This window comes from Gopherus flavomarginatus, chromosome 12 (assembly GCF_025201925.1).
Source record: "Gopherus flavomarginatus isolate rGopFla2 chromosome 12, rGopFla2.mat.asm, whole genome shotgun sequence".
In the NCBI taxonomy this organism is placed as follows: domain Eukaryota; kingdom Metazoa; phylum Chordata; order Testudines; family Testudinidae; genus Gopherus; species Gopherus flavomarginatus.
This window is the reverse complement of record NC_066628.1, coordinates 34,364,210-34,386,128: the sequence shown is the minus strand read 5'-3', so window position 1 is coordinate 34,386,128 and position 21,919 is coordinate 34,364,210. Positions and strand designations below refer to the sequence as shown.

At 50.4% G+C, this 21,919-nt stretch overlaps 1 protein-coding gene across 4 annotated transcripts in view; it reads right to left on the bottom strand.

Moving 5' to 3' along the window:
• SEPTIN9 (septin 9) overlaps positions 1-21,919 on the bottom strand; it is a 271,829-nt gene that overhangs the window by 154,121 nt on the left and 95,789 nt on the right. Inside the window, exon 1 of one of the 4 annotated variants that reach the window (XM_050919339.1) lies at positions 4,179-4,406. The exons of the other annotated variants lie outside the window; for them this stretch is intronic. Coding sequence (XP_050775296.1) covers positions 4,179-4,233 — 55 coding nt within the window. The 5' untranslated portion in view covers positions 4,234-4,406. Of the gene's footprint in view, positions 1-4,178; positions 4,407-21,919 lie in introns of those variants that run through there. 4 annotated transcript variants of the gene reach the window in all.

The following is a 21,919-nucleotide window of genomic DNA, read 5'->3' as shown; positions in this document are numbered from 1 at the left end:
GGGGGGTACTGGCACAGTGCAGGGTGGAGCTCACTGTGAGAGGAGGAACTCTTCAGAGGACCTGCCAAAGCCTCTGAACTCAGGAGTGCAACTGTGCTGGTCCTGCACAAGTCTTGGCAAACCAGACTCCAAACAATGTGGGAAAGGGGGGCAGAAAAGATTTCTCTGCTTATTAAAAGAGACAGAGTCTCTGCCAATCACATACCAGGGATTACAGTATCCCACGCCATACCTGGTAGCCTAACCAATGCTTATAGATGGCCGTGCTGCCACCCAGTTCAAATCAGATCGTTCCCTCCCCACCATCCAGGGCACTGCCCACGGGAGCAGGGCAGAGCCACTTTTACCCCCAACCTCATCGCAGGGGACAGGGTTTTCCCCACTCTAGCTGATGCTCTGGTTTGGATGCTGGTGCCCACCAAACAGCACTGCAACAACTCGCATCCCTCCTCCTGAAGACGTGCTTTGTGAAAGGATGCCGATGCCCCACAGCAGCGGCATTGCAACTCCACCACGCTGGCTCATGAGATGTGGCAAGGCTCCCAGGCGCAAACCTGCACTACGCCAGGGCATCCCCACATCCTGAGCAGGGACTCATGTTTGAGTGACGGCCACTTGCTTGGCCCACGCCTTGGGATTGAATCGGGGACCTCCCGAGACAAAAGCATGAGCTGCTACGGCTTGAGCTAAAGCACCCAAGCTGGGGGCTGTAACAACTTCTATCCCCTGTGGACATGTCCAGACCACTCACGACTAGTGGGTTATACTTGCATCGGGGGGTGAAGGAGAGGAAGGAATAGCAACCCCTCATGCCAAGCAGCACTTCGCTCCCTTCTGCTACTCTGTAGTTTTAGGTGAAGTGTCAGGCCCAAGCCAGCGAGAGACACTAGGAGAGGAACCAGACAAGGATGGCCAAAGGGAACATTTTCTGCAGGGCCAACAGGCCTGCAGTTTGCAAGAACAAAGAGGGATCCAGCTTCCAGAGGATCTGGGGTCTGTGTCACTTGTGAGTTTTTGGCCAGATCTTTCACTTTTGGCCTTGGGCACTTACTAGATGCCCGCCCAGAAATCAAACACTAGGCTCACTGTCGATGGGGTTAAGAGAATAACGGGAACTGGCACTACCACGGTCTCTGCTTGGGATGCCGCCGCAGAGTCGCAACAGCTAATTAAGCTGTGAACCATTAACCTGGATCCCAGCTCGGGGCAATGCCAGGACTTTTGGCCAGATGCATCCACAGCTTTCTCTCTGCTTCTCACTACACAGACAGGGGCTGCTGTTTTGGGAACACCCACACTGGCATGAACATTCTCCCACCGGGGGGCAGCTCCTTGTCTGGGGGGAACATTCACATTCTGCAGCGAACAGCCTTCAGGTTCATTGCAGGGCCTTTACCATCTTCAGTTCGTTCTCCGAGTGGAGGATTACTTTAGGCTGCAAACAGATTTAAACGCAGTTGGGGTGGGTGAAAGGGGAGGACTGTGATTACATCAGAGCCTGAGCGTACTTCAGCAGCGATGTGAGTGCAAGTCCCTGAAGGGCAGTTATACACGCACTAGATGCAACAAAGAATGGAAAACTGATTGAACAGCCGGGCAGCTTCGCTCACTCCAAACTTCCACTAGCACTTACTTTGTTATGAGATTGTATTTCCCCCTCTCTCTCACCCACCCACCCACTCCTCCCAGTGTGCTGCTGCAGAGACTGGAGTCTTGCAGGGTAAAGGATTGTGGCAGGGGGTGGCCACACTGGGGAGGACATGCCCCTGATTTTCACAGGAGGGGAAAGATGATCTTGTGGTTGAAGCACTCAACTAGGACTCAGGGTTCAATTTCCAGCTGTATGTGACCTGGAGCAAGACATGCTGTGCCTCAGTTTCCTCCACTACAACATGCAAATGAAGATATGTCCCCACTTCCCTGCAGGGGATACAAGACTGAATTCATAAGGGTCTGTGAAGTGCTGTGAAACTATGGCTACAGAGGCCCCAGAAGTCTCTAGACAGACAAATCCAAAGCCATGACCCACCACCCCTGCTCTAGGGCTCTGCTATTTCTTGGTTTTCTACAGCCCACTGTGCGAAGCTCAGTTTCTTTGGACCGTGGCTGGCTCTTAAGTCCCAGTGCTTCTGGAGAGAAAACGTTGCTTTTCGAGTACTCGCACCATTTTTAGGAAGAACAATCCCCCTGATCTTACAATCACACCTGTATTCTCCAGGCCCGTTCCAGATTAGTCCTTTTGTCCTGTCATTGCCTATCTCTGGCCTACATGCCTTTCTGGCAAGAGTCCAGACTTGACTAGGTTAGTTCTTTGTGCTCTCCTGAAAAGTCAGCACACTGGGCACATGCCCAGAGCCCCCAGTTCAAAGGCATCCCTCAAAACCCTTTAGCGCTCCACAAGGGTCCGAGGGGAGATACTCCTCCTCTCTTGTATGCTCTCCAGAGGCTCAGGCGGCCATGAAGACATGATGCCGTAACAGGCAGTAGAAATTCTAACCAAAAGAAGCTTCCTCTGGCAGCTCTAGCCATGGCCATCTCACAGCTATCTCCAAGCTGTGCTGGCATTCAAGAGAAGCAAAGGGCAAGCCCTGCGTGTGCTTGGAGATTCACAGCCTTCTCTATTATGTCAGGCATGCACTTCAGACTAAAAAGCTACATAAACAGAGTAAGAAAAGACAGGAAAAATCCAGCCTGAGGATCTTTCCTTAGCAGATGACAACAGAGTGCGGTGCTGAGCTGAACTAAAAACCTCATGCACTCAGAATTGAGAACAATCATCTCTGAACTCCCCAAAAAGCTGCCAGAGGATGTGAGATGGCAGCCGGCCAGGTTCAGACACCTCCATTTTTCCAGCCTCCCCAGCCCTACCTACAGAAGCCTGGACAAGTCAACAAGCAGAGCCAATTGCTTCTCACTTTGCTGAAGAAGTAGTCAAACCCTATCCAGTTTGTCCCTTTCCTCCTGCATGTAAGAGGGCCAGTCTCCAGCTGTGGCCAGTGATAGTGACTCAATGCAGCTGTTTCCAGGCGATGGCAACCCCCTTGTTCCCCATGCAGAAGTGAAAAGCTCTTTTCACACCCTGAAAGCACAGCCTGCAACATTTCCCAGAAGAGAAGTAGTATGACGCTGGCCTGGCCCTGGGACCCAAAGATCTGGACTCAGTCCCCAACTCTGCCACATTGGAGGAGCGAACTGGAAGCTAACCCTTTACACACCGCTGGATGAGAGCCAAACCCACAGATCCCATGGCCACACCAGATTCAGCCCGCCTGGTGCTGGGGACAGGGCCCTGACGGTCACTGCCCCACAGACAAAGAGTGCCTAGCAATCCCGGACTCATCTGCCTGGGGATTCGCTTCCCTGCCCTGTAGGAGAACCCAAGGCCAGGAACTCAAGGAGTTTTGCTGAGCACAGATGCTGCTGGAAAAGCAAATATTTCCAGGTTTCTTTCTGGTTGGGGGGAGGGGGAGGAGCTGGCAATAATCCCCCTCCCACAAGGACCCAGGAACAGAAGGGCCCCACTCCCTGCACTGCGAGGGAGGCTGCCCCAGACACAGCTCAACAGGAGGTTGGAGGGAGGGAGGCGACGCTGGCTCTTGGATTCACCCCGTCCGCAGATGGCTGGAGCCTGGAGGGGTGGCAAGCCCGGCCCGAGCAGGCACAACGGCGGGGAAGGAGACTCAAAGACGGGGAGGGGTGTAAGTTGCCAGCTGTTGCCCTGCCCCCTTGAGAGCCCGGCCTCTACTGAGGCCTTCGGGCGCACAGAGCCCCCAGGGCAGCTGCAGCGCTGAGACCCTCTCGGGGATTCCGCCTGCCACTCACCGGAGCTAGCGACCCCCTGCTCTGCCCTGCGCCACCCCCCGCCGCCCCCAAGAGGAAAAAGGGGACTCGCTGCCAGGGCAGCCCCGCTCCTCCCCGCAGACCCAGCCCAGCCTGGAGCGTCCTGGCCGAAGCGCCCACTTGGAAACTAACCAGCGCGCAAGCAGCCCCGTGCGCTTCTCCAGCCCAGGAGCCAGCGACCCCTCCCCACGTCCCGGCATATCCCCTCCCATCCAGCCTCAGCCCAGGCGCTGCCTCCTCCTGCGCACCGGGGGAAGGGAGAGACAGCACGATCCCCCCACCGCTGGGTGGGACCCCCCGGGAGCGCTCGGGCGCTGCCCCGCGCCGTAAGCTCCTACCTTCGAAGTCGGAGATGATGCCCTCCAAGTGCGCGTTCACCGCCGGGTCTGACATCGCGGCGCGCTGCCCCCACCCCCTCCCCAAATAAAGCCCCCGGCCGGGGGTGGCTGCGCTGCGGCCAAACTCCTGTCGAGCCCCTGGCCGGCCCCACAGCACGATCCCAGCGACCGCGGGCTGGGTTCGCCGCTGAGCTCGCCGGAGCCCCTCTGGGGCCCCCTCCCGCTCGCAGGCTCGGGCTGAATGAATGGAGGAAGGGCAGAGGGAAGGAGCCCTCCCAGCTTGCTCACACACACCCAGGGCACAGTCCCAGCCCCAGCCAGTGCGAGCGCAGCCCAGCCTCCCCTCCTCGCACTGGCTGCTCGGCACGCCCGTCAAACCTGCCTCCCGGCTCGGAGATCAGGGGCACGCAGCCGCCTCGCCACCCCCCGGCCCTTTGGAGAGGGGCAAAAACAGAGCGGGAGGGCGGCGATCGCTCCCCGCGAAAGTGCAAGTGAGTCGTGCCGGTGTTTGCCAACACGCTGTGCAAGGCGAGCCGGCCGGGGCGGGCTAGCAAGGGCCCAGGAGCTAATCTGGGTGGAGCTGGGGTGAGGGCGGCTGTTACAATTGGGGGCGCCCCTCACGCACTTCCTGTCACCGGGAGAAATCACCTTCTGCCACTATGGACAGTGAACATGCCACCCTGCAGCCCCTTTCTGGAGGAAGGGACTCGTGCTGTGCCCAGTACTGACAAAGGCTTTCCCCACTGCTTCTGTACCCCCCCTTTATTTCTGCCAGCCTCCCTGTATTGCCACACTTCTCCCCACCACTTCTGCCTCTACTCTTCTCCGTCCCCTCTTTGTTTCAGGTTTGGTCTACTGGTGCCAGTAACTAAAATGGGTTTAGACACTGATTTAACCACCTGTAGTTAAACCGGTGCAATTCCCTCATGCGGATATACATCAGTTAAATTCAGGAGAATAAGCTATGGTGCTATAACCAGCTTAGCCGCAACCACGCTGGGGAAGGATGGTAGAAAACCATAGCCACCATAGAATTAGTTCAGTCAGGGCAAACAATGGGTGTAGAGTGGGCCTTAAGGACTGTACCAATTCAGTGAATTAAACCAGTGCAACTTTAGTTCATAGACAAGGCCTCATGCTTTCCAACCTTCTTTGGATTACACAGGACCTTCTTCCTTTGCTTTAACTCCGCAATTCCCCCTTGTACTCCCTCCTCCAACAGCATCAAGCCCTGCTGGCCAGTAACAGCCTTTCTGTAGGAGAGACCCTTATGATCCACTCACTCTAACTGGTTAGAATATGCCCATCACTGTAGCATCAGTGCATGTTCCTGCAGCTGATCAGAGATTGCTACAGAGCAGTTAGACATCATGATGCTGCATCTCCCTGGGGACTGAGTCTTCCGCAACTAGGTGGTTTCAGACTGATATACTCTCGCCCTGGAGCCCGGGTGCAGCTTCTGACTCCGTTTTGTCACTCTCTGCCTCCTCTCTTCTCGGATTGTGCATCTCGCCCCATATGTATGTTGCCCCTCCCCTTCTGCTTTCCTCTTCCAGCTGTGACTCAGATACTACAACCTTTACTCAGACTGGGTATAACCGTATATGTAACCCCAGAGAAGGCTACTTCTCAGCACGTTCTGTTCCATTCTAGGTAGAGTCTTACTCTGAGCTCTTCACCCCGTAGCATCTGAGTAGGGGTGGCAGAATCTGGCCCTTTGTCTTGTCATTCTCCCAACCAATGATTCCCCCAGAATTGTTTTGACTGTGCTACCCTAACTCACTGAATTTGTTCAGAGACAGTAGCAGGAAAAGTAGCATAAAACAGACCCAATGTAACTCTTTTTCTGCTAGGCCATGAGGGAAGCGATGTGAAAAGGAGCAGGCTGGGTATAACCCTCCATTGCTGCAATAGGGGCACATCTGCAGATTTATTTTATTTTTAAATTTTTAATGACTTTTTCCCCCCAAACACCGAAGAGACTTGTCCTAGCACACGGAAACCCAAAAGCAAAACAAACTGGCCCAAAGCTGTCTACAGCTACAGGAAATCCAAAAGGCAAATGAGTAAAGGGTGAAAAGCACAGCTGATTTCCACTGCTGTTCAATCCAGGACTTCACTGAGTGATGTTCAGTTGCTGATTTGATGACATTGGTTGTGCCCTAGCATGTAACAGAGCAGACTACATGAACCAAACAAATGGATCGCCAGTCTAGATTGGGTATTTAACACTGCTGGTTTTAAGCCATATGAAAGCAGCAGCAGAAAAGGTGATTTGTTTTTTACCCAGTTTTAATAATCTGAAGTTACATGGAAGGACTTTCTTAAAAAAAAAAGAAAACCATGATTGTTTAAACAAGCTGACTAATGCACCCTTTAAAACAGCAATATGGTATTTTAAGCTACAAACAGCTTGTCAGACATTACAGCCTCCCTTTAAAAAGAATAATGCTTGTGTCTTGAATTCTTTACACGGAACTGGTAAACCACAAACAGTTCAGAGAGGTTCGCACTTTGCCTCCTTGCCATCGCAGGTTTAAAAATAATGTAGATACTTATTGCATTGATAACACGTGAGATTGCTCAAAAATACATGAGTGCAACTTTCTTTGGAAGCCCATGTTAAATTAGCCCAGTTATACATTCCAAGTGCGTTAGACAACGGCATGAGCTCACATGGGTTTACAGCTCGAATTGCCTTTCTTGTGATGCTAATCTCACATCCTTAGTGGGCCCTTGCCATTTGCAGATCTACACTGTCTTTGGGGAAAGGAAACTCTTGTTACATTATACAGAATCCAATGCTGCTGACCTGTACCAGTGGCCTTGGCACCAATTTTGAAAGGAAGCTTTTGCTTCCTTCTTGTATGGTGCTAAGGTGCAGAGGTTATATCCACAATCCATTTTAAGTGGACAAAAAAAGGCCCAAACACAGAGTCTGAGATTTACAATTGGCTAGTATAAGACAGTGATTTTCAACCTTTTTTCATTTGCGGACTCCTAAAAAAATGTCATATGGAGGTACGGACCCCTTTGGAAATCTTAGACGTTGTCTGCAGACCATGGATCCAGGTTGAAAACCATTAGTAGAGAAATGTTGCCTTGCTAAGACTGATGGAGAATTCTCCCAGTATGTCATAAACAGATAGCTAAGGGTTAATGTCTCTTTCACCTGAAGCACCTGACCAGAGGACCAATCAGGAAACCGGATTTTTTCAACTCTGGGTGGAGGGAAGTTTGTGTCTGAGTCTTTGTTTTCTGCCTGCCTGCTTTCTCTGAGCTTTGGAGAAGTAGTTCTACTTTCTAATCTTCTGTTTCTAAGTGTAAGAACAAAGAAATCAGATAGTAAGTTATATAGTTTCTTTTCTTTGGTATTTGCATAAATATAAGTGCTGGAGTGCTTTGATTTGTATTCTTTTTAAATAAGGCTGTTTATTCAATATTCTTTTAAGCAATTGACCCTGTATTGTATCATCTTAATACAGAGAGACCATTTGTATGTATTTTTCTTTCTTTTTATATAAAGCTTTCTTTTAAGACCTGTTGAAGTTTTTCTTTACTTCAGGGAAATTGAGTCTGTACTCACCAGGGAATTGGTGGGAGGAAGAAATCAGGGGAGATCTGTGCGTTGGATTTGCTAGCCTGATTTTGCATTCCCTCTGGGGGAATAGGAAAGTACTTTTTGTTTCCAGGATTGGGAACAGAGAGGGGGAGCCACTCTGGTTGGATTCACAGAGCTTGTGTCTGTGTATCTCTCCAGGAGCACCTGGAGGGGGGAAGGGAAAAAGGATTATTTCCCTCTGTTTTGAGACTCAAGGGATTTGGGTCTTGGGGTCCCCAGGGAAGGTTTTTCAGGGGGACCAGAGTGCCCCAAAACACTCTAATTTTTTGGGTGGTGGCAGCAGGTACCAGGTCCAAGCTGGTAACTAAGCTTGGAGGTTTTCATGCTAACCCCCATATTTTGGACGCTAAGGTCCAAATCTGGGACTAAGGTTATGACAGAGCTGTATAACCTGAGTTAGATTGAGATGAGCACTGCTAATGGTCATAAGCCTCTGGTGACTTGTCATGATGGGGGTGGGGATGGAATACAAATTAAAAAAAAAGTGAGCAAGCAAAGAAAGAAAAAAATACGGAAAAAAAACAACCCATGGCCCTCCAAGGGGCTGAATAGTGCCTGTGAACCACACAGTGCTCTCACTCCCATTGAATTCAGTGTGAGGGGAGACCGCTGAGACCCGCAGTGAGCCGGGTCCGTTGTTTGGAGTCTGATGTTACCCTCCGAAATACGTCACTCAGGCAATAGTGTTGTACTGTGATGGAATCTGTGTTTTTGAGATGGGGAAGGGGTCAGGGAATAGGGAGTGAACTAGCTAGTGGAAAAACCTGCTAGTTTGATACATTTTTAATGCCAATTATCTCAGTGACGACAGAGCCAGAGCCTGGACTCATAGCTTCTCTGGGAAATACAGCTCTTGCAATACAGAGGGAAACAGCTTCCAGAACAGAGATAGGCACAGGGAGAGTCCATAAATACAGAGATAGGGGAAATGAAGTCATCAACAGGAAATCAAAACCCTTTCTCTCTGTTTATTTGGTAAAATGATACCTATTGTGGAGGAAATGGGAAAATTTCCACTGCCTCACACTGCACAACCTGGGCGAGGGGGAGAGACGAGGGGAAGAGGTTTGTATGGCCACATTGCAACTTGTTGCTTTCCAGATGATTCCTTTTTTTTCCTCCATTCCCTTAGAGAATTACTTTTCATATAAGGCTGCTAAATGCCATCTGTTCTATTAATAGCACACTGAGTGATGCACAGAAAAGGAATATTAGAAAAGCTAACATGGCATGCAGCCTACTCAGACTTGGGGTATGCCTACACTGCAATTAGACTGCAGCACCTGGCCCATGCCCGCTGACTTGGGCTAAGGGACTGTTTAATTGCAGTGTAGATGTTAGGGTTCCTCCCTCACTGCAGGGTCCTAGAGCCCAGGCCCCAGTTGGAATGTCTTCACTGCAATTAAACAGCCCCTTAGCTCGAGCCCGAGTCAGCTGGCATGGGCCAGCCACAGGTGTCTAATTGCAGCATAGATATTCCCATAAACATTGAATAAAACCCCAACTGGTAATGCTTGTGTGGGTTTGATTTAAGCTGTGAGGAAAGTGACCAACATCTGAGCTAAGGCTGCCGCTGTCACTAGCACAGGGGTGTGAGAACAGTGAATGAATTATATACCAGATGGGCTGTAACCACTGGGCACAATGAGAGGACTGGAGAAGGAAGAGGCGGCTTTCATTTGGAATGGTTTTGCTTTTGTTGGGTTAAGATATAGAGCTGTAGATTCTTAGCAGACTTGATATCTCCTCCCTTCCTCTATACAGCTGTCCTCATCTCTTCCTAGTTTCCAATCTGCCCCTAAACTCCTTGAATGTCAGATTTATTCCTATGGTCTCCCAGATCTACCCGGTCTGCTAGGATTGGTGGGAAGGTTGACTTTGTCTAATGGACAAACTCAGCTATCTTAACATAATCTCAGCTATGCGGTTGCTTTGCATCAGTCTGCACCACAGAAGGTATTGAGGAGATGGGTACCCCACATTTAATCTTTGCTGGTAATAAAGATGAGGTGCTGTCAACAGATCACTAGGCCCAGATGAGGGCATCTAGAGCTGTGATGGAATTTGGAAATGAAGAGACTGAGGTGCTAACCCCGATATGCAATCTCTCATTGAAATCAACTACCAGGATAGCAAATAGCAAAATAAATAAATAAAATGCTAGGGATGAGCAAAAAGGATTGGATCCTCATGTTTATGGATAACAAGAATATCCAGATTTACAATAGTAAATATTATAAAACTAACAGGAGTTTTAGAAGGGAGGTAAATGCTCATGCCAAACACTAGCTGGCCAGGGTTAGGAGACAGCTTTCCCTGGGGCAGTTTATCCCATCACTGCCTCTCCTCTAGTGCACCTTCTTGCACCTTCTTCTGAAGCACCTCTTACTGGCCACTGGCAGAGTCAGAATTCTGGACTGGATGGACCTTGGGTCTGATCCATTATGGCACTTCATATATTTGTGGAGTTTAAGACCAGAAGGGACCATTTGATCACCTAGTCCAGGGGTTCTCAAACTGGGGGTCGAGACCCCTCAGGGGGTCACGAGATTATTACATGGGGGGTCATGAGCTGTCAGCCTCCACTCCAAACCGAGCTTTGCCTCCAGCATTTATAATGGTGTTAAATATATAAAAAAGTGTTTTTAATTTATAAGGGGAGGGGGTCTCACTCAGAGGCTTCCTATGTGAAAAGGGGTCACCAGTTAAAAAGTCTGAGAGTCACGGACCTAGTCTAACCTGTATAGCACAGGCCATCAAATTACACTCAGTTACTCCTGTATTGAGCGCAATAACTTGTATTTGGCTAAAGCATCTTCCAAAAAGAAGCCAGTATCATTCTCACGCATGCCATATCTGGAGCGAATGTTGTGATGGCCAAAATTATAACAGGATTCAAAAAAGAGTTAGATAAATTCATAGAGGATAGGCCCATCAATGGCTATCAGCTAAGATGGTCAGGGATGCACCCCATACTCTGGGTGTCCCTAAGCCTCTGAGCACCAGAAGCTGGGAGTGGATGACAGGAGATGGATCACTTGATGATTATCTGTTCTGTTCATTTCCTCTGAAGCACCTGGCACTGGCCACAGTTGGAAGACAGCATACTGGGCTAGATGGATCATTGATCTGACCCCATATGGCCATTTTTCTGTGGTAATATCAACTCCCTCCTCCTACTTACTACTCTCCTATTTATACATCCAAGGTTTGCACTAGCCCTTTTTTGCCCCATTCTATAGATATGGCCTCTATTCCTTGTTCCTAAGAGTATGACTTTGTCTTTGACTGCATTAAAACACATTTTGTTTGGATGTGCCCAGTTTACCAAGCAATCCAGATTGCTCTATATGACTTCCTGTCTTCAGCATTATTTACCATTCCGCCAAGCTTTGTGTCACTTGCAATGTTCCTGCGTTATGATGTTTCACAGGCCCCAGAAGTGGTTGCTGGGACTTGTGAACATCCTACAAGTGCAGCCTGCAAGATACAGGAGCCAAGTTAAAATCAGTATAATCCAACATAACATAAGAACGGCCATACTGGGTCAGAGCAAAGGTTCATCCAGCCCAGTATCCTGTCTGCCGACAGTGGCCAATGGCAGGTTCCCCAGAGGGAGTGAACCTAATAGGTGATGATCAAGTGATCTCTCTCCTGCCATCCATCTCCACTCTCTGACAAACAGAGTCTAGGGACACCATTCCTTACCCATCCTGGCTAATAGCCATTAATGGACTTAACCTCCATGAATTTATCCCTTAATATCTGGGACAAAGCAGCAGCTCTGAGCCTCGTTCTCCATAGTAGAAGTCCTTTGCTCATGCTATCCCTACTGTCAGGAACTGGGTGCCTCCTGGCTCTCTTCAAATGCTTTCTCCAGACCTGTCTTTTCTCTCTGGTCTATGACTCCCAGCTCTTCTCTTAAAAAGCAACCAATCAAATCTGACCACTTAAACCAGCCAGTTCTTTTTGTGATCAGTCGTTCTCCCCCAGACTTAGTCTTTACTGGCTCTCTAGCCCTGCCATGCTATAGTTACAGATGCTACCTGTAAGTTGTATTGTAATCTACATACTTTACAAAGATAACTGGATTTCCTGGTAAACTGGAAACTTTCCAGTTTGGCAAGGCATCCCACTGACCAAGCCAGCCACATTAAGACCAATATAAAGAAAATCACAGTTGCAATATCATCAGTTGGCTGGCCAGCAACCTTCCTACACAGCAAACTTTCCCCCCTGGTTCCTCTGAATTCAGGGGCCCACCTGACTCTGTGCTGGGCCCCAAGATATCTCCAATCTCCCCAGTCAATTGTGTGCATCCTCACTCACGCTGGAGGCTGAGTTTTCCAAAACCCATGGCAATCTTCTTTCTCAGAAGCAGCTAGTACTGGCCAGTGTCATTAATTGGATATTGGGCTAGATAGATCTCTGGTGTCATGCAGGCTGAGCAATTCCTGTGCTCCAGATCCTGCAGCTGCACAGCGATGGGGAGGAGATGCCAGGGACCATGGCATGGTAGAGGACTGCCCAGACAGCTGTATTACAAAACAGGGGCAGGGAGGAGTTACATGTCACACTGCAAGTACATTGTCTTCTCTAAACCCTTCGGAGCCCCTCCTTATTGCTCTCACAGTCTGCTCCCACCTCGAACGCCAGGCTCATTTGCAGCGGATGGCCTGAGTCGTGGCTAAATGAATCCTGGAGGCATGTTTTTAAAATTATCCAGCAAACCGTAGCAGATAATTAATCCGCATCTCCCTCTTTTTCCTCCCCTGGCTCTAATTAGAAAATGGAACCCTTTGAGGGGACCCGCCGTTCACATCGGGCTGTCAGACGCCTCCCCTGCTGAGCTGAATCTGCAGCTGTTCCATGATGAATCAGCCCTCAACAGCTTTCCAGGCCAGGGCTCCCATTCTATAGGATTCAGAGTGGTAGCCATGTTAGTCTGTATCAGCAAAAACAATGAGGAGTCCTTGTGGCACTTTAGAGACTAACAAATTTATTTGGGCATAAGCTTTCCTGGCAGGAGCGGCGCCAGGGTTTTTGGCGCCCTAGGCGCAGGGCCGGCTCGCCGGTCCTGCAGCTCCGGTGGACCTCCCGCAGGCGTCCCTGTGGACAGTCCGCTGGTCCTGCGGCTCCGGTGGACCTGCCACAGGCGTCCCTGCGGACAGTCCGCTGGTCCCGCGGCTCCGGTGGACCTGCCGCAGGCGTGCCTGTGGATGCTCCACTGGAGCCGTGGGACCAGCGGACCCTCTGCAGGCATGCCTGCGGGAGGTCCACCAGAGCAGCCTGCCGCCCTCCCAAATCCTGGTGCCCTAGGCGACCGCCTAGGTCTCCTAAATGGAAGCGCCGGCCCTGTTTCCTGGGCTAAAACCCACTTCATCAGATGCATAGAGTGGAAAATACAGTAGCAGGTATATACACAGTACATGAAAAGATGGGAGTTGCCTTACCAAGTTGGGGGTCAGTGCTTATGAGACAATTCAATTTCCATAGGAAGAACACACCAGCCCCTGTGCCCTACAGGGAGAAGGCGAGGGCTCAGAATGCTCTGTAGCTCCCCATATGGCTGATGTAGGAGCAATGCTGCCTGATCCATCCTGTCTGTTTTGGTCAGATCAGCGGCAGTGAAGTGGAAAACCAAGGAGAGAGGGGGCTTTTTAACTGTCAGGGGGCAGAGGCGTGAGGAGCCCAGGTGACTTCACTGCTCCTTAGCTGCTCTCCCTCACCAATGAACACTGGAAGATAGAGCCAGCACACAGGAAAGCTTTCCTGCCCATTCCAGCCCCTAGCCAGAACTAGGATCCCTACCAAATCCAGTGCAGTGAATGCAAACACACACATCATCCAATGGAATCTTAAGCCAGCTGCTTAGGGAACAGGGAAGGAAAGGTTTGCAACTTCCTAGAGAAGGAAGGAAGGAGTATCATTAAATTGGGCTGGGCTTCCTTTCTAACTGGGCTTTAAATGCCACTACAGTCAGTGAAGTGACTACAGAACTGGCCATTGTCCATGCATCCATGTGCACCCATCATGTGCTCAGATTTCGGTTCACTACAAAGTTTCGGCTCACAACACCCCTAGGAAGAAGCTCTGTGATCTCCTTTTTACAGGTGGGGAAACTGAGGGAGAATGTGTTCGTGTTAGAGATTTTCAAATGGGGTCAGCTGCATCTGAGTAGGGAGCTCTTCTGAACATCTGGTCCTTATTCAGGTACCTACATGGAGCTGAGCTTTTTGGAAAGCCTGGCCCTGGCTGTGGGTGCTGAGCATTTCAAAACGTGACCCTGAACTCCTCTGAAACTCAGGACCCAGGAATGAATTTAGCCTGAAACAAAACACGTGCTACTAAAATACAGTTACAGCAAGAAGAGTGACTCTGTAACAATGATACTTATTTTCCATCAGTGTTTCCAGATCAAATTTGCTCACTTAGTCAGAGAATCAAGCTGTGCCTTTTCTCTTCCATGTGTACATACATGCACACCTGATCTTGCCAACAATATGCAAAGAGCCAAGTCTTCCTCTTGTGCAACTTGGAATAATTCCCTTGATTTCAATGAAGTCGCTCTGGATTTACACTGGTGTAATTGAGATGAGAATCTGGCCCTAAACCTATTTGCTTCAGCAGGATTTATACTGGATTTACATGGTGTAAATGAGACTGGAGTCTGGAATTCAGACTTGAGTCTCAGTCTTGCTACCCATACGCAGACAAAACTCTTTTAGACTTGAATGGCAGTTTTCCCATCTCAGGACTGCAGGATTGGACCCTGAGCTGCCAGTTCTGTTTAACAAGAGCTTGCCCTGCTGCAGCTACACTGTCTCTGGCAGCAGAAACCTTGTTTGTGCCAGCAACCTGAGCAGATGTGACATGGAAGATGCGAGGAGCACAGGGGCCCAGTTTTACAGACTATAATGGAACACATGGGGGTCAGCAGTAGCATGCCAGGAGGCAAGGAGAGTGGCCTACAGCCCAGTGGGCTCCATACAGGAACTCTGCTGCTGACACGGACACGAAGTGCCCCCCCTCCCCAAGCGACGCTCCCAGCAGCACTCAGAGCCTTATTGACCTGAATGAGCAATTTGTCCATTTACACAGAGCGACCCGTGTGCACTTAATGAGTTTGCTATTGACCACACGGACCTCATGCTGCAAACACATGAGTCACTCATGGCATCAGTGTCAGAGCCCAGCTGGAAGCATTTCACGTGGAGCCATCAATTCCGGCTATTGTGTGCATCGAGGAGCTGGGAAACAAAAACACCGTCTGAAGCTCGTGCTGAGGGACACGCTGATCTCCCCAGCTTCACCAGAACACGGACACTCCAGCAGAGCCAACTCGGCAGTGTTGACACCACATGTTTGCTGCTTCCCTTAGCCCAAGAGAGACCTGCACCACTAGGCTACTGGCTCAGGGAGAGGGCAAATAGGCTAAAGATACCATTGCCATGCCTCTTGGGAGGTAGGTTGAGAGACTTAAGTGCTTTGAGATCCTTGAGTGGAAGAGGGAGTGGAAATGCCACTTATGATTCTATCTACCCAAACCCTGTGGCCTTCAAGGTTAAATAAGGTCAGTCTGAAACTCTCCTCCAGCTTGTTTATTTTCAGCTCAGCGCTCGTTATAAAAGTTCCGTTTAAGGTGCAGCCTTATTGGAGGCTGGCTTTTCACAACAAAGGCCAAGCGTGCTCTCCCACAAGGGGAACTAGCTGACAATGCATCATGCTGCGCAAGTAGAAATAATGTAGGGGCTACCCTACATTACAAGACGCAGGCGCAAAACTCAGCAGGGCAAGGATACCTGAACCCAGAGGTCCAAACCCTTCCTTGGCCCCTGAGGAGTTTCTCTCTCTCTCTCTCTCTCACACACACACACACACACACTCTCTCTCTCTCTCTCACACACACACACACCCTATGTCTCCCCTCATCAAGCCTTCCCCTGCAGCTGTCGGAGGCATCTGACTGTCAGAAGTGGCTGGGCCATTATCTCGAGCGAGAGGAGATGTCCTCACATTCCCAGCAGGAGATATTGTGCGTGTCTTTCTGCTTGTGGAGGGAAAGGACAAGGGGGAGGGACGTTAGTTTGGGACCCTGGTCCCCAGGCCACTTTGGCTCCTGAAAACTTCTCGGCAGCTCCTAATTAGAGAGGGCTCCGAGGAAGAAATGAGCCAGTGTAACACATATGCTTTGCTGCCAGATGTTTCTCCCTCTGCTTTGCAGCTGGTCTCTAGCTGAGTGCTTCCGAGCTCCTTCCTTCAGGATAAGGAGGCGATGTAGGAAGAAGACGGCTCTCTATGCTGAGGTGCTGCAGAGATTACCCTTGGCTACTCCAGTTTACACAACAACCCATGCCCCTATCTCTCCTCCCACATACACAGCCTAGTCTTTCCTCTCTCTGCCTGTCTGTCGCCCACCCTTCCCTCTGCGCTCCTTCTCAAGTTACACCAGGCTGCTAGGCGGTAGTGCAATGCTCTTTTCCTATCCAGCTGGGTATGTCATTCCAGAGAGCAGCACACAAACCAGTCGAGGAGTCAGCCTGTGGAGATGCTGCCCCAGCAGCTCCATCAGCAGTGTGCTCGTGACCTTTTCAACCCAGAACTTTTCCAGTCATAAATACGCCAGCAAATGGCTGGAGAGTTTCCTCTTTTATGGCTCCCTACTGCTTTACCATGAGGCTGTTTCCAGTGGTTCCTGCTACATATACCAGTCCTCGCTTGGCTTCTCCCCACCCTGCAGAGGCTCCAGTGATGTTCCAAGCCCCACATGGCATCTATGGGCCCATGAAGATCTTAGACACAAACTGCAGGCTGCCTGATCCAAAGTTTGAGTCAATGGGAGTGCAATTGAGTGGAGCAGGCCCTGAGAGCAATGGTATCTCCTCAACCGCTTTTCCTTAAAGATTTTTTTTTAGAAAAAAACATCCAAAGAGCCGATAAGAGCAATTCCTCAGTTATGTACCCACCCAGCTTCCTCTGCAAGAGGCAGACAGAATAAAGTTACAAGGCACGGTACTATCATGGTAGCTTTACCTTAGTAAGAAAGTAAAAAAAGCAAGAGTAGGGGAAAAAAAGTGAAAGGAAGAGAAAAATAAATCAGTCTTTCCTCTCCTGCAAGCACCTCCCACCCACGATCTCCAAGGCCTTTTCAAACACTCGTGAAGCAAACCTCCTAGCACCTTGCTGAGAAACAGCCTGATCCTCCTTAAGCAGATCGGGGAAATGAGGTGCAGGGAGGGTTTGTTCTGTGTTTGTACAGCACCTAGCACAATGGGGTCCTGGACGTGGGCTCTTAAGCCCTGCTGCAATATAAATACCCATAATCAAGTGACTTGCCCCAGGCTGCTCAGTGAGCAGTTGTAGAGCCGAATCAGAAATCAAGTCTCCTGGTTTTCAGTCCTGTATTTTAAGCACTAGACCGTACTTCCCCTCTGCAAAACAGCGTGAGGCCAGATAAGCAAAAGGAACAGGGTTAGTGTGGGAAACTCTTACATATGGTCCTGTGTATAACTCTTCATGGTGGTGCCAGACCATCAACATCTGCCACTCCTGGTAGGGACCGGTATCAGTAAGAACCAAATGCCAGTCGTAATACAGTCTTTTTACCTGCCCATCAGAGTGTGCAGCCTGTCGGTTCATTCATGCCCTCTGGTTAACACCACTCACCCCCACTAGTTCATCTGCAAATGTCTTTCACCTGCAGCTGGGCACACCTGCCTCACACAGTGCACAAGCAGCTGCTGAGTGCCCTTCAGCTGTTTAAAATCCTGCAGCATGAGTGAGATTCCTGGCAACCACTGAACTTTGCTCTGCCTCCAGTTCAAACTAGCCCCAAACCACGGTGTGTGCATCATTAGGAGTGCAGTAATAAGTGTCTAGATAGGCAGGATCCCAGCAATCCACACAAGCCAGCCAATCCCTCCAACAGCTGGTCACTCTCCACCTCTGCTCTGCACTTGTGCACCTACGCCCATCCCCCCTCGAGGGAAAGTGAATCTTGGAAGCCTTGTCAGCACAGAACTTCCGCGCCCACGCTAAGCAAGAGGAGCTAGACTATTTCCTCTCCCTTGCAGCCTCTTGAATCTTTGCTCTCTGGTGCAGCCAATGTCTGTGACATTGGAGCAGCAGCTTCCTTCTGGCACTCAGCCAATGGTGAAAGCCAGCCTTTGCCCTGCAAACTTCTTGTTATGAGTATCCTCGCTCCAGCTGCTGCACAAGTAACATCTGTCAAAGAGTCTGTCAGTCAGAAGCTGGTGTTCACTGATACTGGATGTGGACAAAGGCAAGTGGTCCATGATGCTGTGGGTGCAGGAAGCCATGGGGCATGTCTGATAAATGTAGGGTTACCAGATAGCAACTGTGAAAAAATGGGACAGGGAGTGGAGGTAATAGGCCCCTATATAAGAAAAAGCACCCAAAAACGGGACTGTCCCTTTAAAAATGGGACATCTGGTCACCCTAGATAAATGGCTTGTACAATAGGATCTCAGAGTTACCAACACGAGGGTTATGAACTGACCTGTCAACCACACACCTCATCTGGAACTGGAAGTATGCAATCAGGCAGCAACAACAAAAAGCAAACACAGTACAGTGCTGTGTTAAATGTAAACTACTAAAAAAATAAAGGGAAAGTTAAAAAAAAGTTTTGACAAGATAAATAAACTGTTTCTGTGTTTGCTTCATTTAAATGAAGATGGTTAAAAGCAGCATTTTTCTTCTGCATAGTAAAATTTCAAAGCTGTATTAAGTCAATGTTTGGTTGTAAACTTTTGCAAGAACAACCAGAACGTTTTGTTCAGAGTTACCAACATTTCAGAGTTACAAACAACCTCCATTCTGGAGGTGTTCCTAACTTTGAAGTTCTACTGTATTTTTGCTTGGGTGGGCATGACACATTGCGCCCATCTAGGCAAAAATACAGACCATTTAGCAGGCCAGCCAGTGGTCAATGGAGGGGACCCACAGTGGGAAGGAGAGTACTTGATGATCTGGAGAAGGAAAAACTATACTCAGGAGAAAGCATGTTCCCTGTGGCTTGGGACTGTAGTCTAGTCAGGGCCGGCTCTAGGCACCAGCGAACTAATCATGTGCTTGGGGCGGCACATTTGCAGGGGCGGCATTCCGCCCATTTCTTTTTTTCTTTTTTTCTTTTTTTTTTTTGCTTTGGATGTTAAAAGCCTAGAGCTGGTCCTGGCAGCAGCAGCGCGTCATGTGAATGGGGCGCCCTGGGGCTGCTGCGGTTCGCGCCATGTGGGAGCAGCGCCCGCACCTTGTGGCTGGGCTGGGCAGGCTCCAAGAGCCCAGGGCTGGGGTGGGGGGCAGCCAAAAATTGTTTTGCTTGGGGCGGCAAAAAACCTAGAGCCGGCCCTGAGTCTAGCATGGTGACTTGGGATCTGTCTGCAAGATCCCCTGAGTCCCAGGTTAGAGCCCTAACCACTGGCACACCCTTCCTCCCTCCAAACAAAAAGGTTGTAGTAAGTTGAGTCCCGCATGCGTGTAGACGTGAAGCTATGTCCAAGCAAACCTCCCAGATATGCCCCCTCTTCCAGCCTTCTGTGGTAAAGGAGACAGGCACCGTTTATAAAGGGAGTGTAACTGAGAAGCACATGCTAGCCAGACCGCATTATACTAATGGGCCGGTTCCATACTTCTCAGCTAACGGGTTCCCCAGGCAGCTGTAAGGCAGTAATCCACTCTGCATGGCCAATGGAGCAGGGCCAAACCCAGCGCATGTCGAGGTGTTGCTACCGAGCTCTGACTCTGAGTAGCCCGTCCACAGGACGTCAGAGATGGCGAGACCCAGGGAAGAGTAGGGACATTGTAGCGGGGTGGTTACCTGCTCCTGCCCTTCGGGGCTTAAAACAGCCCAGGAGAGGGCTGTAGCTGGGGCAAGAAGCCTGGGCTGTTTGAGAGAAAGCAGGCTCAGCTGTGGCCAGGTCCCAATCAGGCCCAGCTGGCCCTTATAAGAGGCAGTGAGCCAGAAGCCCAGACAGTCTCTCTCTGCCTGCAGAGGGAGAAGGACCTGGCTGCAGGGAGCTAGACAAGGTACCTAGAGTGGAGCAGGGCTGAGGAAAGGCAGAGGAGCTGGGGAGCTCCAGCCTGGAAAGCCCCAGGCTATAGCCTAGCAGAAGGCAAGAGGTACTGGGGGTTGCAGGGGGCAGCCCAGGAATAGGCAAAGGCAGCAGGTCCAACCTCTTTGCCTATGATGAGTGGCTGATACTGCAGTCTGCCCCAGTGAATGGGGACTAGATGGAGACTGGGCAGTAGCCAATACTGAGGCAAAGTGGGGATAGTGGGGTGGGGGTTCCCCTGGGATGGGGAGACCCAGTGAAAGGGGCACCAGGGTCCTGGGAGGGACATGGGGGCCAGTAGCTGGAAGGTGGATCACCGGCCTGCAGAGGGTGCTCTGGGTGCTGGATGAGCTAATTCCCTGGATGACCAGGAGGAGGTGCTGCTGGGTGAGTCTGCACGTCTACAGACACCAAGAGTGAAGGTGGCTGCGTATCTCCCCGGCAACCAAGCTGTCCCCAGATTGTCAGGTCTCAGGGCAGGGACCTTCGCTTTCTACTGGCTTGTGAAGTGCATCATGCGCCTAGGGTAATATTTATACAATCGGCTGACTCTGCACAGTGCCACATGAGTATGATGTGCATGGTCAGAGGTGATTTTCCTTAGAGGCCCCCTGCAGCCCTGTCCCAGGCTTCAGGGGACTCCCCCATCCACACACACACAGATCGATCCACCACACCCCCCGCTCTACGGCTTAGGCTACTCTTTCCTGTTGAAAACCAATTCTTCCCACTCAGCAAAAGCAGCAAAGAATCCTGTGGCACCTTATAGACTAACAGACGTTTTGGAGCATGAGCTTTCGTGGGTGAATACCCACTTCCTCAGATGCATCCTCTCACTCAGAGACTCCCATTTCAGCACTCGCAGCCCCCACCAAACGGGAGCAGGGTGGTACCGAGAGAGAATCAAACCCAAGACTTCCACATGGCTGTGCTAAGGGCTTGGCTGCCCCTGGTTCCAACTGTTCTGGTTTTCTGCTCGCGGAAGTTCTTCGACTGGCACGAGCAGCTTTCTGCACATGCAAGAGCGAAGGGCTGTGGAAGCTGGCTCCCATAATGCAGAGGGGATCCTAATAAAGATTTGTGTGCTGTGAGATGACTGGCGGGGGTGGGGTGAAGTGGTACCCAGGAACCAGAAGGTCCATTGCAGTGTTTCCCCTGCAGTGGGGAAGGGAACAGCATAGAGCATGTGCAATGGAGGGAGGCAGAGCCCTGAGCCAGGTGAGAGATTTGGGAAGCAATGGAAGATAGGAGATGAAGCGAGATTTACAGCCCCACAACAGGAAGTGGAAAATGCTAAGTTGACATTCCATGCAACCCGCTAGCCAGGTTCTAACCCCTTGGAGTGAAACCAGAGAGATGGGCTGACTCTGAGGGCTTTGGAACCAGATAAAAGCCAAAGACACCAAAGCAGAGGATGCCCCTTAGTAAGAACTGGCCTGGCTTGTATGGGGGCGGGAGGGAAAAAGGCTTGGAATGGGGTAAGCCATGGGTTTGAAAACAGCTTCTAGCTTTGCTTCTGCAATGTGCTGTCACAAGCTGCTCTAGCCACCAGTGCTCTCTGTACAGGAAGCAGCTCCATCCATCAGCCCTCTAAATCAACCCCCCCTTGTTGTAGCTGTCTAATGTCTCGATTCCACATGTCTTGCTGTGGGCTTTGGAGTCATTAGCTTTGCTTTTGTTTCAGATGGAAGCTGCAGAGCCAAACTGCTCTGATAAGCAAGTCATGCATTGTCTGTCCCCTTGCAGTAACAGAGCAGTGCAGTTTCATCTCCACATGCATAGACCTGGTTACATAGCACATGCCCTGGTCACACCTTGGCCACTGGGCTCATCTGCAGGCAGCAAAGTGTATTTGGGCAAACGCCTGTCCTGATCAGGAGAACTTCTCAGTATCCCTGCACACCAGAATGCAGCACACAGGCATGGTAATGAGACAAGTGTAAGGGGCTCACTTGCATTAATCCCTCCTGAAATATCAAACATGTAGGGCAGGCTGCATTTGTTCAGTTACTGGCCTCAGCAGCCACCTCGTGCAATCCAGGTGA